Raw genomic sequence first — 17,349 nt, 5'->3', positions numbered from 1 at the left:
TTTGTTCAGATCTTGCGTGGCTGGGTCAGGAGAAGTGACTTCGTTTCTGCTGGGCTCATCCGTCTGGTAGCGATCGTTGGTCTTGAACTTGTCTTCTGGTCATGATGCTGCACTTGGTTTTAGGCGTAGGTCAGGGTCAAGAGAGCCCGAGCGCCGGGGCCAAGAGAGACTGAACACATGGCAGTGTCTCTCTTTATCCTTCTGGGGTTTCACGCTCTTTTGGGCGGTCCTTGGCTTTGGACCTAATAATTCGGCAGGCTTCAGTTACTGCCTTCGATTTTGGCCAATAAAGGGGCGGGTGCCTAGATGGCAGGGCGTGTCCTGAGCGGTCATTGGCCTTGGCTTTTTGGGCTCCCTGAGCAAAGGGAGTGGTGCCTATGAGTCTGTTTCTGTATCTGTTACCTGAGTACAGGTCTTTTGTTCTGGGGAAATGGGCCATTAGAATGCAAAGTAGCTGGGGGTTTTGATAGCGTCTAGTTATCCGAGTTGCCAAAATACATAAGCTCTGAGCGTCTTGAGCCCTGGGTTGACCATATTTCCCATGGTCCTTTGCAGGTGGCCATATTTCCCAGGATCCTTTGTAAGTGGCCATCCCAGATGGCTACACCACAAGTACCATATCATCGGCATCTTTCAGGATTGTTATGTCATCGTGCTCTGATTGACAATCATTGATATAATGGATAAAAAATGAAGGTGACTGTACGCAACTCCGAGGAGATCCAGTATCGTTAAAAGGGACTTCCAAGTAGGTACTGGAGACTTAACATCTGCAGGGTCCTATTATTTTACTGTAAAGGGAACGTAGGAGTGACATCAAAGTTTTTCAATTTCTCAATAAGCTTAAATGGTTGTTGAATGCTATCAAAACTGAGGAGAAATAGCTAGCTTCCCGACTTGGCCCCATGCTAGGTAGCATTGCCAAGGGTTCTCTTGCCTTAGACACTGTTTCCTCACTTACAAAATCTTATATTACCATCCCAAAAGCCCCAGCCCCAGCCCCATGCATACGTTATTTGAAATCTACCAACCATCTCTCACCTTTCTTTTCCGGTACTTGGAACATGTCAGTATCTCTCAAATGAAATGAATGAAAATCACTTATTGTCATAAGTAGGCTTCAAATGAAGTTACTGTGAAAAGCCCCTAGTCGCCACATTCTGCCGCCTGCTCGAGGAGGCTGGTACGGGAATTGCACCCCCGTTGCTGGCCTTGTTCTGCTTTACAAGCCAGCTGTTTAGCCCACTGTGCTAAACCAGCCCCAGGTTCCTAACTCCATTGACTTCCTGTGAATCCCTCCAACCATGTATCAGCTCTGCTCACTACACCGAAAGGCCCGAACCAAAATCCTAAATAACAATTGCACTGTAACTGTAATGCGTTATTCCCTCCTCAGTCTCTTTGCAAACTTTAATTTGGTTGATTGCACTAGCCTAGAAGAAAACATTATTTGGAATTGATTTTATTTATTTTTTTATTTTAATTTGTAATCATCGGAACTGTAATAGTTTTCTTTTAGTTTCCGTTCACTTTTAGTCATTGAAGCATGCACTCGTAATTCATTACTATGTTTATCTCATTAGTTTGACAGATTACTTGATTCTTTTTCACCCCAGAGTCCTGCAAAACGTTCAGGAGCAGGGAGTGGTGATTCTTAGCGATTAAACTAGTCAAACCTGCAAGATTAGATCGCTACGTGGAGTATATATAATTTAAACTGTATATTAAACCTTTATTAAATTGATCATGTGAGAAAAACACATCAAGTACAGGTTGTTCAAAGAATCTAATCCCACGTTACAAACATAGTTTCTTTTAACTTTCACCTGACCTCACAACCTCCCATCTTTCTTCCGCAGCAGATCCACTTTCTCACAGCTGACCCCACTTTCAATTTTTAGGCATGGATCCTTCCCAACTGCTGGATGCTTCTGAACCTGCCCTTCATCGCTTAGAACATAGAACAGCACAGTACAGGCCCTTCGGCCCACATTGTTGTGCTGACCATTTATCCTAATCTAAGATCAACCTAACCTACATCCCTTCAATTTACTGCTGTCCATTTGCCTGTCCAAGAGTCGCTTAAAAGTCCCTAATGACTCTGACTCCACCACCTCCGCTGGCAGTGCATTCTACGCACCCACCACTCTCTGTGTAAAGAACCTACCTCGGAGATCTCCCCTATACCTTCTTCCAATCACCTTAAAATTATGTCCCCTTGTGACAGCCATTTCCGCCCTGCAGAAAAGTCTCTGGCTACAAGTCTTCTGGAAGTTTGTTTTGCACCATGCTCCCTTTTGCCAACCTTGCCCCCTCACCCACCTCATCCTCTTTGTCTTATTCCTTGTTTCACTCCTCTTCCAAGTTCGTTTAATTATACCCTGGCATGATCCCGGCTAATGTTTCTACCTGACAAATTGGATCCCCAAGTGGACCCCGGCTTGTCTTTGTTTTTATTCATTTATGGGATGTGGGTGTCACTGGTTAGGCTAGCATTTATTGCCCATCCTAGTAACCCTTCACAAGGTGGTGGTGAGTTGCCACCTTGAACCGCTGCAGTCCTTCAGGTGTAGGTGCACCAGCTGTGCTGCTAGGGAGGGAGTTCCGGGATAGTGCCCCAGCGATGGTGAAGGATCAGCGATATATTTCCAAGTCAGAGTGGTGAGTGACTTGGAGGGGAACCTCCAGGTGGTGGGTGTCTGCTGGTGTTGTCCCAGATATCTGTTGTCCTTCTAGATGGTAGTGGCCGTGAGTTTGGAAGGTATGTCTAAGGAACCTTGATGAGTTACATCTTGTAAAAGGTACACATGGCTGCCACTTTTCGTCAGTGGTGGAGGGTTTGCTGTTTGTGGAAGGGGGAGCAATCATTTATCCTGGATGGTGTCGAACTTCTTGAGTGTTGCTGGAGCTGAACCCATCCAGGTAATTGAAGAGCATTCCGTTACACTCCAGACTTGTGCCTTGTAGATGGTAGACAGTCTTTTTTGTGGGTGGGGGGGGGGGGAGGGGTGTCAGGAGGTGGGTTTCCTGCCCTAGGATTCCTAGCCTTTGACCTGCCCTGGTAGTCACAGTATTAATATGGCTAGTCCAGTTCAGTTTCTGGTTGTCTGGTTGCAAAATTGGCTCATATGATAAAGTGAGTCTTGTTCAGGATTTGTGTTATAAGGTGGGATCCCTTGTGGGAATGTGGAAGAACTGACCATAGGAATTGGAGTTGCTGAGAGATATATTATACAGGCTGGAATTAAAAATGGCTTTGGAAGGTACCACGAAAATGTACAGATAGGAGATATAATCCTGACTGGTTCAGAAGAAGTAACCAAGGGAGTCACATGATATGAGTGCAGGAGCAGTTGTGTTTCCATAAGTTCCGGCTCTGCTCAATCTTTAATCTGTTATTTTGTCCTGGTGCACACTTCATATTGATTTATTTTCTGGGTTACTTGGCTTATGCTATGTCCCTGGAAGTTCCTGACTGGTGTATCTCTGAGGAAGAACCGAGATAAAATGTTAAAATCCTTATTTGCAGGGCTGCATAGTGGTGCAGTGGTTAGCACTGCTGCATCACGGCACCGTGGTCCCAGGTTCGATCCTGGCTCTGGGTCATTGAATGTGTGGACCCCCTCCCACAATGCAAAGACGTGCAGGGTAGGTGGATTGGTCACGCTAAATTGCCCCTTAATTGGAAAAAATGAATTGGGTACTCTAAATTTATTTGAAAAAATCCTTTTTTACTTGGGTGGTCAGAGTGGGCCAGGGTGGGGACCAGTTTGAATTAGTGCAATCGGGCTGGCTCTTCCCTTGGGTGATGATGTATGCATCTGGATGGTGGCCACCATCAAAGATGTTATCTTGGCTGAGGAACCCGGCTCTGCAGTGCAGGTAGTTAAAGCTCAATTTGAAGAATTGCACGATACTTTTTTGAGAGTTGTAGAGGTGCATGAGAAGATTCTTGTATTCGAAAGAGCACTTTCCTGATGAGGGCCCACCTTAGTGTTGTCGAAATCTGTTGCACGGTGTGTTGCCCATCCCATCTGGGGGAGGGGGCGGGGCGTGAGCAGGCTGTGTCCCTGAGCCCGGTCCCTGCAAGAACTGGGAGACGAGTTCCCGATTGAGTTTAAACGTTGCCTGCCATGCTTTGATAATCTTGATTTGGGAGCTGGGTGCATCAGATTCGATGGAGCTCCACGTATCCTGCCTTCGAGGCCAGGGGTCAGTCTGGGTAATCGATTACTGGTCCTTTATTTTCCAGTTCTCAATGCTTGTCATGAGGGTCAGACGTGACCAAGCCTGACAAGTCATTTCCCCCCCAAATGGGGCCTAGGTTGTGGACTGCCTGGGTGCCAGAGAAACAATGTGGTGGAAGTGATGGTGTCTCATGCTTTGATAGCTGTAATCCTGTGTGCTTGTTGATTCTGCCTTGTCCTCGTCTTCAACGTGGAAGTTATCTTTATCATGCAAATTACCTTGCGGTTGTTCTGTAATCTGACACTGTTCCCTGTTGAGCACGTTGCTGACTATTTGTTGATCTCGTTTCTCCTGCAGTGGATTGCGAAATGTGAACATATTGACCTGTGTCTTTAATTATCCTGATCTACCAGTCATATTGAGTCAATTATGAGGAATGTGATTTGGGCGCATTTTTACTCCTTTTTGTTATTGGAGAGGATTAGCACAGTTGCTTCACAGCACCAGGGTCCCAGCAGCGATTCCTGGCTTGGGTCACTGTCTGCGGAGTCTGCACGTTCTCCCTGTGACTGTGTGGGTTTCCTCCGGGTGCTCCGGTTTCCTCCCACAAGTCCTGAAAGACATGCTGTGGGGTAATTTGGGAATTCTGAATTCTTCCTTTGTGCACCCGAAAAGGTGACGGAATGTGGCGACTAGGGGCTTTTCACTGTCTGTGCGGAGTCTGCACGTTCTCCCCGTGCCTGTGTGGGTTTCCTCCTGGTGCTCTGGTTTCCTCCCATAGTCCATAGACATGCTTGTTAGGTGAATTGGACATTCTGAATTCTCCCTCGGTGTACCCGAACAGGCACCGGAATGTGGCGACTAGAGGCTTTTCACAGTAACTTCATTGTAGTGTTAATGTGATACTTGTGATAATAAAGATTTAATAAAGTGGGGGGGGGGGTGATTAGAGCTAATTAATTAGAACTAATCAGTTTTGAATTTCTTTTGGCGTTATTTTGTTTCTTTTTATGTCATTGAATTTAAGAATCCATGTTTTTAACCTTTGATGGCCTTGGCAGATTCCTTTAATGAAATGAAATGAAAATCGCTTATTGTCACGAGTAGGCTTCAAATGAAGTTGCTGTGAAAAGCCCCTAGTCGCCACATTCCGGCGCCGGTTCGGGGAGGCTGTTACAGGAATCGAACCGTGCTGCTGGCTTGCCTTGGTCTGCTTTCAAAGCCAGCAATTAGCCCAGTGAGCTAAACAGCCCCTACTGGAGGACTGTGTTCCTTCCATGTTGCTGCCAGTCCCCTCTTTACATCTGTCTTGAATGATTTTAGTTCTGCCTCAGGCCTGGATTGGGGTATGGTTGTGTTGTGTGGCATGTATGTAACTCCCTTAGGACTGGGCGACCGCCGGTGTGAATCAGTCGGGTTCGTCAGGCCGCTCGGCCCATCCGGGCCGGAGAATCGCCGGTCGCCGTGAAAAACAGTGAGCGGCGATTCTTCGAGCGGCGTGTCGAAAAATGCGAGACACCATTTTTGGGGGGGGTGGGAGAATCGCGAGGGTGCCAGGGCGGCGTGTCGTGATTTGCCCGGCCCTCCCGCGATTCTCCCACCCGGCGTGGGGAGCAGAGAATCGCGCCCAAGGTTTTAAACAATATTGGGTGAAGAAAATTGCATATTTTGCAATAGCATGATTATATATACAATTTTTGTGTCTTTAATGTCTTCCTTAACGCTTTTTTTCAACATGCCTCAAAAGGCCTGGTTTCGATTAAGTACTTTTCCCCACCAATATTATTCCCAACAGTATGTATACAGTCTAAGCATATGCCCTTTGCCAAATTTCACCACATTAATTAAGCAGGTTCTGGCTTGGAGTTAAAGATGTGACCCCTCATCCTATGAGGATTTGTTAGTATTTTTGTTTTGCCAAAAATACTTCAAAACAGACCACTCCCCAAAATATTACCTCAATGTTCCCTCTGCCTCCTCAATACTCCCTATAGCGTTTCCTGGTTCCCCCTTTCCAAATCATCTCAAAATGCTTCATTAAAGTACAGCCAGAACTTAACCAATGCTATTATTTCCAATGCTGCCAGATCCCTGGCACCCCCAGTGCTGATGAGTTATTTCTTTAATCATTCTACTAAACATATCTCTTTTTTATAAATGTCCAACTTTCCAAATGTAAATATTTTCATATACAGATTATTATAAATGTTTTGTAGATGGTAAGTGTTTATAGGAAAATGCACCGCATACTTTCAAGGGGTAACATTCTCTTAAACTTTCTTGTTTCATAGAATTTACAGTGCAGAAGGAGGCCATTCGGCCCATCAAGTCTGCACCGGCTCTTGGAAAGAGCACCCTACCCAAGGTCAACACCTCCACCCTATCCCCATAACCCAGTAACCCCACCCAACACTAAGGGCAATTTTGGACACTAAGGGCAATTTATCATGGCCAATCCACCTAACCTGCACATCTTTGAACTGTGGGAGGAAACCGGAGCACCCGGAGGAAACTCACACACACACACGGGGAGGATGTGCAGACTCTGCACAGACAGTGACCCAAGCCAGAATCGAACCTGGGACCCTGGAGCTGTGAAGCAATTGTGCTATCCACAATGCTACCGGCTGCCATGTTAAACTAGCTTGATCTTTCTGCAGTTATTTTTGTCAGCTAATTACAGACAACTCTTTTGTCATGTTTATGAATGACTAAACCAGTCCACTGAAGAATCCTTGAGGGTGGAGTTCCTATTTGCTTAAATGCAATATAACTCTTTTTGTGAGAACAATCCAGGAAAGAGCACTACGGGGTGGTTGACAGGATCAAACATAGGGATGCCCATTTGTGCTGATCAATATTGATAGAGTGTAACATGTTAAAACCAAGCAACCTGCCAGCACTAGTACGCTTTCAGCTCTTAAACAGTCAGGAGAACTCAAACCATCTGAAGCAGTGTGGGAAGAATTTGCCTTTTCTTTTTCAGGTTCAATTAGTGAATCCAGCTGGGCTAACATTCTTCAGTAATGCCCTGGCTCAGGCATTCATTGGAATGTTTCATCTGGCATAGTGGGGTGGGCTTCATTATAAGCTATCATTGCCAAACATTGACTTGGACCCACTAGCACCAAAGAGATCCTACTTACGTCCTGACAAAGGGACACATTTCCAGTGTTCCTGTGGTGGATGAATTTTGAAAAATTCTTAGGATTGCCATCCACTTCAACCTGCCCCTTTCTCCCACCTGCCCCCCCCCCCCCTTTTTTTCTGGCGCCCAATCTCATATGAGATTTGCCCAGTTTATCTTCATATCATAGGTTAATAAGGCTCAATTTATCTTCATCATGTTTTCCGCATTCCTGTTTGAATGTATGACGGACGCGATTCTCCGCTGCCCACGACGGGTCGGAGAATAGCGGGAGGGCCTTCCCGACATTTTTCCCGACCTCCTGCTATTCTCCCCCCTCCCCCACGACACGAATCGCTGCTCGCATTTTTTAAGGCGAACAGAGATTCTCCCCTGGCCGATGGGCCGAGTTCCCAGGCCTTTACGGCCGTTTTCACGAACGCAAACAGACCTGCTCTCACCGTTCGTGGGGCGGCTGAGGGGCATGACGGCCCACGCATGCGCGGGTTTGACGCATATGCGTGATGATGTCATCCGCGCATGCGCGGGTTGGAGCTGTCCAACCCGCGCATGCGCGGCTGACGTCATCGTGCGTGTCAGCCGCCGTGACACTTGGCGCGCGGGCTTAGCGACGGTCGCTAAGCCCGCGATGCCATTCTTCACGGGGCCGCGCTGCTAGCCCCGACCGGGTGGGGGGAGAATCTGGTCCTGGGAGGGTGCGCTGAGGCTGCCGTGAAACACGACCAGTTTCACGGCAGCCTTTACGACTCTCCGCATTTGCGGAGAATCGCGCCCGACATTTTAGTTTTTAAAGGTTAGCTGAGGTCGATTTGGAGTGTCAAAAGAAGATGGGCCTGTACAGACTCTCTCAATCATGACCAGTTATCAGCAAAATAAAAAATGAGGCAAAAAGGATTATTTTTTTTCTGTAGCAACTCGGTGGTTTTCTATTCACCCTAGCTTGAACCAGCCTCTAAGGCATGCTGCAGCAAGTCCAGCCTGATCTCTGCTGGGACTTTTGCATGTACATACCTGTGGAACTGCAAATGCATCCAGAATTCCAGAAGATGGAAAGGCATTGGTAGGGTGTGTGGAACTCCTGCCCCATTGTAGGTGTGTTTAAATCAGAAAGCTCACGTCTGAGGTATTTCCAATAGGCAAAATAAATTTCCTAGGTGATGCGCAGAGGATTAATCAGGTGCTCCATCCACCCTTTGGTGTTGATGTGAGGGTGGAGAAAAAGATAAAACACATGGAAAGTAAGAAAAATATTATGTTCCACAATTTGAAATTCATTAGTTGTGATTTTTGATCAATTTCTTTTTAACTGTCTCCCTTTTCAGACTTCTTTGATAGCACCCTAGCACCTTCTGCTCATCCTCATTCTGGATCTATCCAGAAACCAGAACAATCAGACAAGACAGTGGAAAGGTGAAAATTCTGATTGTGGTAATTATGATCTAATTACAGACCAAGTTTAGTAATTGCAGCATGTATTAATGATTGCGTCTTAAAATGCTTCTCCACTGTTGAAAAATAATTAATTTTAATTTATTCTCTCTATTCAGATATTTTAAACACTGGTTAAACATAGATTTATCCTATAGCAGCGTATTTACTTGAAACTTTCCCATCTATAATGTGGGATAAAACTCACTTATTCTTAAATGTAAGGAATTCATATTAATTTTACAAATAAATATTAATATCCAGAACATTAAAGTCTCTTTTCAACATGAAAGACTATTGGGTTAAGGTGGCTGAAGATTTGAGTCCACAGTTGAACTGCATGTTTTGGATTGGTGATAATTGGCAGCCTTTGAGGTGATCGGGTCTATTTTATGTTTCAGGAAAGAAAATACAGCGGAGGCCTTGCCAGAAGGATTCTTTGACGATCCAGTAAAAGATGCAAAAGCAAGTACCGCATAGCATTTACATTATTCTGTTCCCAGAAGCTGCTGCAGATATTTAAGCCATACTCTCTATATCTGGACTATTTTTGTTCAAGTATTAATGTTGTAAACTGTAGAGGGCAGTGAAGAGCTAGCATTTGTGGCATCTCTGTTATCTGACCATACCAGGGCCTGCATGCATTTTTCATCTTTCTTATCATCACCTGGTATTGTAGGTGCGAAAAGTAGACCCACCAAAAGATCAAATGGACAAAGAATGGGAAGAGTTTCAGAAGGAAATCAGACAGGTTAATACGGTGAGTCATTTTCAAGAATATGGAGGAGAGTAAATTCATCTGTATTCCTGCCCATTGTCTCTTGGAAAGAGCTGAATTGATACCATATGGCCATGTTTCATTATGTATACTTTCATCTTGTATATTGTGTTCATAAATAGCGAGTTGTATGTTTCCAGAAATTTATATGTGAAGTATTTGTTTGCTTTTAATTCTCTCAAGCAAATTGTCTTATTTTTCCTCTGAAACTTCAAGCATTTTATGTTGATTTAAAACTGTTGCATTGATCAGTAGTGGGCACTTCTGCATCTTTACTAATTGGTGCTTTACTTTTACTGCCTAAAGGTTTCAGAAGCTATTGTAGCAGAAGATGATGAAGAAGTCCGTTTGGATAGACAGATAGAAGAAATAGATGAACAAATGTAAGTGAATTCCAATGAATTTTACATTCGGAAATTTAATATATTATGATTAAATGTCCAATTTGTGGGAAATCCAGGACGCTTCCTGTGTCCTGGGCAACCAGGTGCACAGGAAGTGTCATCTACTAAAGGAGCTCAAGCTACAGGGCTTGGAGGTTGGGAAATAACTGGCATCACTGCAACATATCTGAGCTAGGGGGATAGCAAGTTTCAGCAAGTGATCACTGTAGCTGAAGAGGCTGATAGGAAATGGGTGATCCCCAAACAGACAAGGAGCATTAGGGTGTGTGTGTGTGCGTCCGTGCGTGCGTCCGTCCGTCCGTCCGAATTAAGGGGCACGTTAGCGTCGCCAATCCACCTAGCGTGGGGCCAAACCCACGCAAACACGGCGACAAAGTGCAAACGCCACACGGACAGTGACCCAGAGCCGGGATCGAACCGGCGGGAAGATCTCGCTTTTGCTTATATTGAGTTTGTAGCCCGAGAAGGCGCCAAACTCTTTCGGGAGCGGGATGATTCCTTCCACTTCCATGCTGCTTTGTGGGTCCAAGATGTAGTGGAGCAGATCATCTGCTGAGAGCGAGACTCTTTGCTCTCTGCCTCCCCTTTGGATCCGCCTCCAGTTCTTTGCTGTTCCGATTTCGATTGCTGCTGGTTCCATCGCTAGGACGAACAGCAGCGGGGACAGCGGGCATCCCTGCCTGGTGTAGGAAGTACTGGGAGTGGTGTTGTTTGTCCATATGCTAGACATGGGTGCGTTGTACAGGAGCTTCACCCAGGAGGTGAACCCTGATCTGAATCCGAACCGCTCCAGTATCTCTGAGGTACTGCCACTCAACTCTGTCCAGGGAGACGATCACCTCTGGCATGCGCTTTCCGGAAAGGGTCATGATCACGTTCAACAGGTGCCTGATGTTCGATGTTAGCTGTCGACCTTTGACAAAGCCCGACTGGTCCTCTGCGACCACCTCTGGAACGCAGTTCTCCAGCCTTTTGGCTAACATTTTGGCGTCTGCGTTTAGTAGTGAGATGGGTCTGTATGACCCACATTCCGTTGGGTCTTTGTCTTTCTGAGGTATTAGCAAGATTGAGGCCTGTGTTAATGTAGGTGGCAACGTGCCCCTAGCCAGCGAGTCTGTGAACATGCGGGGCTAGTGCTGTCAATTGTTTTGTACAAGTCCGCCGGGAACCCTTCCGGTCCCGGCGCCTTCCCCGCCTGCATGGAGCTAATACTCTCCATGATCTCCCCCAGTTCTAGTGGTGCTTCCAAGTCCCATTTTCTGTCCTCCCCACAACTGGCATGTTCAGTCCATCGAAGAACCATTTCATCCCCAAGTCCCCTGTTGGGGGCTCCGAGGTGTACAGCCCTCGTTTAAAAAGCCTTAAAGGTTTTGTTGACGTTTTCTGGGTCTGTTTCTAATGTGCCTCTGTTGTGTCTAATTTGCGCAATCTCTCTAGTGGCTGCCTGCTTTCTCAGCTCGTGTGCCAGCAGATGGCTGGCTTTGTCTCCGTGTTTGTATACGGTCACCCATGCCTGGCGGAGTTGTGCACAGCTTTCCTTGTGGAGAGCGATCAAAGTCCATTTGTCATTTTTTCCTCAACGGTGTTCTACGGTCAGTGCCTCTTGAGTATTTCTGGTCTGCCCCCAGTATGGAGTCGACCAACTGCTGCCTAGCCGTCCTTTCCTCCCTGTCTCTGCATGCTTTTAAGGTGATAATTTCCCTCTAATCATGGCCTTTAGCACCTCCCAGAACATGGAGGGTGAGACCTCCCAGTTTTTGTTTTTCTCTGTATACTCCGCTATGGACTGTGACACCCTTTTGTTGAAAGCCTTGTCGGCTAGTAGGGCAGTGTCCAACCTCTATGTGGGGCGTTGAGCCCTACCCGTCTCCTCACATCCATGTAATGTGGAGCATGGTCGGACCTATCTGTCTGTGGGTCCTGTACACAGTTAAAGTCCCATCCGTCCCCATCCCCCCCATGATCAGTCGGTGAGTCGCTATGTTGGGGATTTCCGCCATGGTCTTTTTAATGAATTTTGTGTCGTCCCATTTGGGAACGTACATGATAACAAGTACTACCGGTGCCCTCTCTAGGGCCCCGCTGACCATGACGTACCGTCCCCCTGCGTCTGTAACCGTCTTTGTCGCCTGTCCTATAAACATCGTCCTATTATTGATCAGTATTACCAGCCCCCTGGCCCTCATCCTGTGACAGGAATGGTAGGACTGTCCCACCCAGCCCTTTCTTACCTTCAGTCAGTCCTGCTCTCTCAGGTGTGTCTATTGGAGGAAGATTATGTCGGCTTTCATTTTTCTTAGGTGGATGCAGAGTCTGGATCTTTCCACTGGGTGGTTGAGTCCCCTAATGTTCCAGGTGACTATCCTGGTGGGGGTGTTTCTGTCCCCCTGCTCCTGTGGGATTAACCATGCTTACCTGATGGCCCCTGCACTCCGAGTTTCCCTTTGTTAGGGGGCCGTCCAAGATGGCCGCTGTCATTGCTTCTCCCCCCCCCCCCCCCCCCCCCCCCCCCCAAATGCGGTCGTGTCTCTGCGCTCCGGGATTTCCCTTTGTCCAGGGGGCACTTAACATGGCCGCCAACAGTGTGTCCGCCATGTGGATCTTCTCCTGCACTCCGGGGTCTCCCTTCGCCAGGTACCGTAGTGGGCGGTTACTTGCAATGCTTCTTTGTTCCGTGCCCCTAGTTGCCGCCCTTTTTGGCCTTATTGTTGCTCTCGCTCTGGTCCTATTTTTACCCCCTCCCTATGCCCCCCCCCCACCTCTGCCCCCCCCCCCCCCCATTGTCCCCCTTCCCCCAGCGTCTATCCCCCTTTGCTCCCCCGTCCTCGTTGTGTTGGGGATGTGCCTCGGCCTTGCTCTGTTGCATACTCCCGGCGCTAGCAATCCCGATAGTGCGGTGACCCCTCCCGTCCCGTCCCGGGAGTTACTGGCTCATTTCTCACTCGCCCACTCTCTGTAGTTCCTGCCCTTTCTTTCCCTGTATTACCCTGCAGTCCTCAGTTGCCACTCCGCTGCATTCGTTCTCTTGTACAAAGTCACAATCTCCCACATGAAGTGGTCCCTCAGGTGGTGGTTTGCCGCTTGTCACTGTGCTGCTCATGCTTGCCAGGAACCCCCTTTTCGCTTCCCCTGCTGTCGCTGTTCTAGCCCGCATTCCAAGACAAACTGTCTGCCTCAGCGGGGACCATAAAGAAGTATCCTTTGCCTTGGTATGTGACCCAGAGCTTTGCTGGGTACAGCATACTAAAGTGTACAAACGTTCTTGTACAGGGCTTCTTTTGCCCTGTTGAATTCAGCCCATTTATTGGCCCGTTCAGCCCCAATGTCCTGGTAGATCATTATTCTATGTCCTTCCCAGCTACAGTTCTTGGCCTGCCTGGCCCAGCGCAGGATTCTTTCCCGATCCTGGTACCTGTGCAGTTTGGCTATTACTGCCCTCGGTTGTTCCCCAGCTTTGGGCTTCGGGCGCAGTGACTGGTATGCCATGTCTATTTCTGGTGGTTTGGGGAAGGTTTCTCTCCCCATCAGGTTGATCTGCATCTCAGCCACATACACGGTAGAGCTTCCTGCCTTTGATCCCCTCTGGTGGGCCCACAATCCGCAGGTTTTGTCGTCTTGAGTGGTTCTCCTGATCCTCTACTTCATCCTTCAGACTGTGCTGCGCCGCAACCACCCTCACCACCTCTTTCTCTAGCGGCACAAGCCGATCACTCTGGTCGGTTGTGGCCTTTTCCATGTCCTTGATGGTAGTCTCATGGGCATTTGAACATCCAGTCTCTCTTCCTCTCTGCTCAGGGTGGTGAGCTGCATTTGGGCCAGGGTCTTGGCCACCACGGCCTCAATGTCCACTCTTACCTCTGCCCTTATCTCCTGCTGGTGCTCCCTCAATGCCTCGGTGAAAGATGCCTTCCAGCTACAAACCCCCCCACCCCCGTGCAGGAGGGGTTTGTCTTGCTCCTTTTGCTTTGGCGAAACTTGCGCTCCGCCGCCTCGTGCGCTGTTTGGTTCATCCGAGTGTGGTCGTTTCTGGCTCCTTCCACTCCTGGTCTCTGCTCGGCCTCTAGTTTGGCTTTTTCCGGGCATTTTCCCTGATATTTCCCCTCTCTTTCTTCCTTCCTCTGACTTGCTAAGGTTGGGGAATGAGTTACTATGTCTTTTTTAGCAAGTTATCGTTGACAAGTGGCTATTTTTCGGGTCCACGGGAGGAGACCCCTTAACGTGCGACTGCTCAGCACATCGTTATCACCGGACGCCCGCTGAGTATATAAGTTTTAAATAATAATTATCTTGCTCATGAGAGATACAAATGGTGCTTAAATATTAATGTGGCAATTTCCATATTATTGTTTTGAGGCTGAAAGTAGAAGTTTTGTGCAATTGTAAGAGAAAAGACGTGTTTACGTGGAAATTGGTTGAGAGTAGGATCAGATTCTGATATAATGCCAGTTTTATTATGTTAACCATTCCATTCAGCACTATGCTTTACGATTGCAAATAAAAGTTAAGATCCCTTCTGATGTTAACTGTGAGAGTTTTGCAAAACCCTGAAGGAAAATTTGAAACACTGATTCTTAGTGGTGTATTTTTGTTTGGAATAATATGAGGAACAAGTACAACCCAGTGAGGAACTTGTCCACTCGTTGTGTAAACAATTAATAAAAAATATTTATTAAAGTAAAAGAAAAGGAAAAACACATGACAAAAGACTAATTATGTACACTGACATTTAAGTATATGAGTAGCTAAACACAGTTTCCTCTTGTCATAATATACACCAGTATATCATGGTGCAGACACACACTGATGGACACACACAGGGACCAATCAACATGTACAAACACCGCAGCCATTCACCAGTTAGAATACACACACTATAAAGGCAGAGGGCACCACAGTTCCCGCTCATTCTGGGTGCTGCCTCTCAGTGTAATAAGAACTCATCCAGCCCAGCCAGACTCACACCAACTGCTGAGAGAATCAACTGGTTCGGACCGTCATTGTGTGTTAGTTAGTTAGAAGTTAGTTAATCAAATTGGTTGAACCTTCATCAGTGTTGGAAGTGTCTGTTCGTCTCTCAAGTCTACACTAGCCAACACCTCACCTCTGACGTTACTTCTTGTTCCCAAAATATGCCCACATTCTCTGAACTCGTTTGAGACACCCCTTTTCTCAAGCAACATCCAATTTTAGTAACTCTATAGGTTAAATCCATTTAATAGTTACCACACAATACCGCTTAAGTGATCAAGGGTAGGAAAACATCTCTTCCTGGTTCAGCGAAGGCTTGAAAACTGCCTTTTAGAGGAGAATATCTGTAATCTGCCGTGGCTCTTTAATTTTAGCTGAAACAGGCCTCCGTGGCTAAGATCACAGATGTAGCACAGTGGTTAGACTGTTGCTTCACAGCACCAGGGACCCCGGTTCGATTCCCAGTTGGGTCACTGTGTGCGGAATCTGCACGTTCTCCATATGGCTGCGCGGGTTTCCTCCGGATGCTCCGGTTTTCTCCCACAAGCCCCGAAAGGGGTGCTTGTGAGGTGAATTGGACATTCTGAATTCTCCCTCTGTATTAGAACAGGTGCCGAAATGTGGCGACTAGAGGATTTTCGCAGTAAATTTATTGTAGTGTTAATGTAATCCTATTTGTGACATTGATATGGAACTGCCTGTCTGGCTGTTAGATGAGGGTGCCAGCAGATACACTGTTCAGTCTCTTTGATATTCCCCCCTGTGGATTCTGTTGTCTACTTCAAAGAGCAAAGAAACGTACTGCACAGGAACAGGCCCTTCGGTCCTCCAAGCCTGTGCCGATCTTGCTGAACGAACTGAAAACGAACTTCTGCCCTTACTCGGTCCGTATCCCTCTATTTCCTCCCTATTCATGTACACATCCAGATGCCTCTTAATGTTGCTAATGTGCCTGCTTCCACCACATCCTCTGACAGCGTGTTCCAGGCACCCACTATTCTGCTTGAAACAATTTCCCGCACATCATTCTTAAACTTTCCCCCTCTCACCTTGAACCTGTACCCCCTTGTAATCGACACTTCCACTATAGGAAAAAGGCCTCTGACTATCCACCCTGTCTGTGCCTCTCATAATTTTGTAGATCTCTATCAGGTCTCCCGTCAGCCTCCGTCTTTCCAGTGAAAACAATCCTAGTTTATTCAACCTCTCCATGTAGCCAACACCCTCGAGACCAGGCAACATCCTGGTGAACCTTCTTTGCACTCTGTTCAAAGCTGCCACATCCTTCTGATAATGTGGTGACCAGAACTGCATGCAAAACTCCAAATGCGGCCGAACCAAGGTTTTATATGGCTGCAATATGATTTCCCAACTCCTGCACTTAATGCCCCGGCTGATGAACATTCAAGGTCCGCCTTTAGAAATTTTCATAATGTTTCTGAAATAGCCATTCACACTTCAATGTCTCGAGGTATTGTTACTGGGCAAATCGCATCTCATTACTCCTCTAGGTCTCCGCTAGTGGTAGGTGCCTGCTAGTGTTGCTACTTTCTGTTACTTTATTTTTATCCCACATTCACTGTTAATCTCGTTAGCATTCCACATTCCTGACAAAGTGGAAACTGTTTTATTTTTAAATTCAATTTTATACAAGTGCCTTTCCTTGTCGTGGCATTGAATATTAAAATATTGTATTGTGCAGCTCCTGTGTTTCTGGAGTAGGAGACAAGTTAAGAAAAGCTGAGCACATTCAAGGTTAAGGTTACCACTCATATCATTAGCATTGCCAGTGGTAAAGAACTTCAATTAAATACAATGCTGGCAAATGTATTTTCATACTGGCATTGTGACACTATTGCTTTGTTATCTGATTAGTATCCATTGCAGATAACTTTCAGGAACCTGAAGCATTTTTTACGACTGCAAATTGATCGGACAACATTCTGGATGAACTTAGATGAATTTAAATGAGCTGTAGATGAACTTAGTGGGCCTTCATGCAACTATTATTTCAAGACAAAATAAAATAGATATTGTAGTAGTATAAAAAAAATGGGAACACATTTTATTGAATACGCGTGGATCTTGTTTTGTATCATTTATTTACATTTGAGATAAAGCAAAATGACAAGATAGGTTGATTGGCCATGATAAATTGTCCCTTAGTGCCCAGAGATGTGCGGGTTAAGTTACTGAGTTATAGGGTGGGGTGGACGAGGAGTGGACTTGGGTAAGATTCTGTTTCAGAGGGTTGGTTTAGGCCCGATGGACCGAATGGCCTCCTTCTGCAAGGTAGGGATTCTATGAATTCATGAGAATATGTACTTGGGAGGAAATGTTGTGCTTTCGCTTTATTATTGTCGCTTCCTTTGATTTGGCTGTTATCTTGTCTTCATTAGGTTCTGTTTCAGCAGGATGGCAAGGCTCTACCTCTG

At 46.5% G+C, this 17,349-nt stretch overlaps 1 protein-coding gene across 1 annotated transcript in view; it reads left to right on the top strand.

The window, feature by feature from the left end:
* The window catches only part of znf830 (zinc finger protein 830), an 81,374-nt gene that overhangs the window by 53,459 nt on the left and 10,566 nt on the right, over positions 1 to 17,349 (top strand). Inside the window, exons 6-9 of the mRNA XM_038797714.1 lie at positions 8,659 to 8,746; positions 9,166 to 9,229; positions 9,444 to 9,524; positions 9,849 to 9,925. Of these exons, the coding sequence (XP_038653642.1) occupies positions 8,659 to 8,746; positions 9,166 to 9,229; positions 9,444 to 9,524; positions 9,849 to 9,925 (310 nt within the window). The remainder of the gene's footprint in view (positions 1 to 8,658; positions 8,747 to 9,165; positions 9,230 to 9,443; positions 9,525 to 9,848; positions 9,926 to 17,349) is intronic.

This window comes from Scyliorhinus canicula, chromosome 5, assembly GCF_902713615.1.
Source record: "Scyliorhinus canicula chromosome 5, sScyCan1.1, whole genome shotgun sequence".
Classification (NCBI taxonomy): domain Eukaryota; kingdom Metazoa; phylum Chordata; class Chondrichthyes; order Carcharhiniformes; family Scyliorhinidae; genus Scyliorhinus; species Scyliorhinus canicula.
The sequence above is the reverse complement of the archived record's forward strand: the minus strand, read 5'-3'. Positions and strand labels throughout refer to the sequence as shown.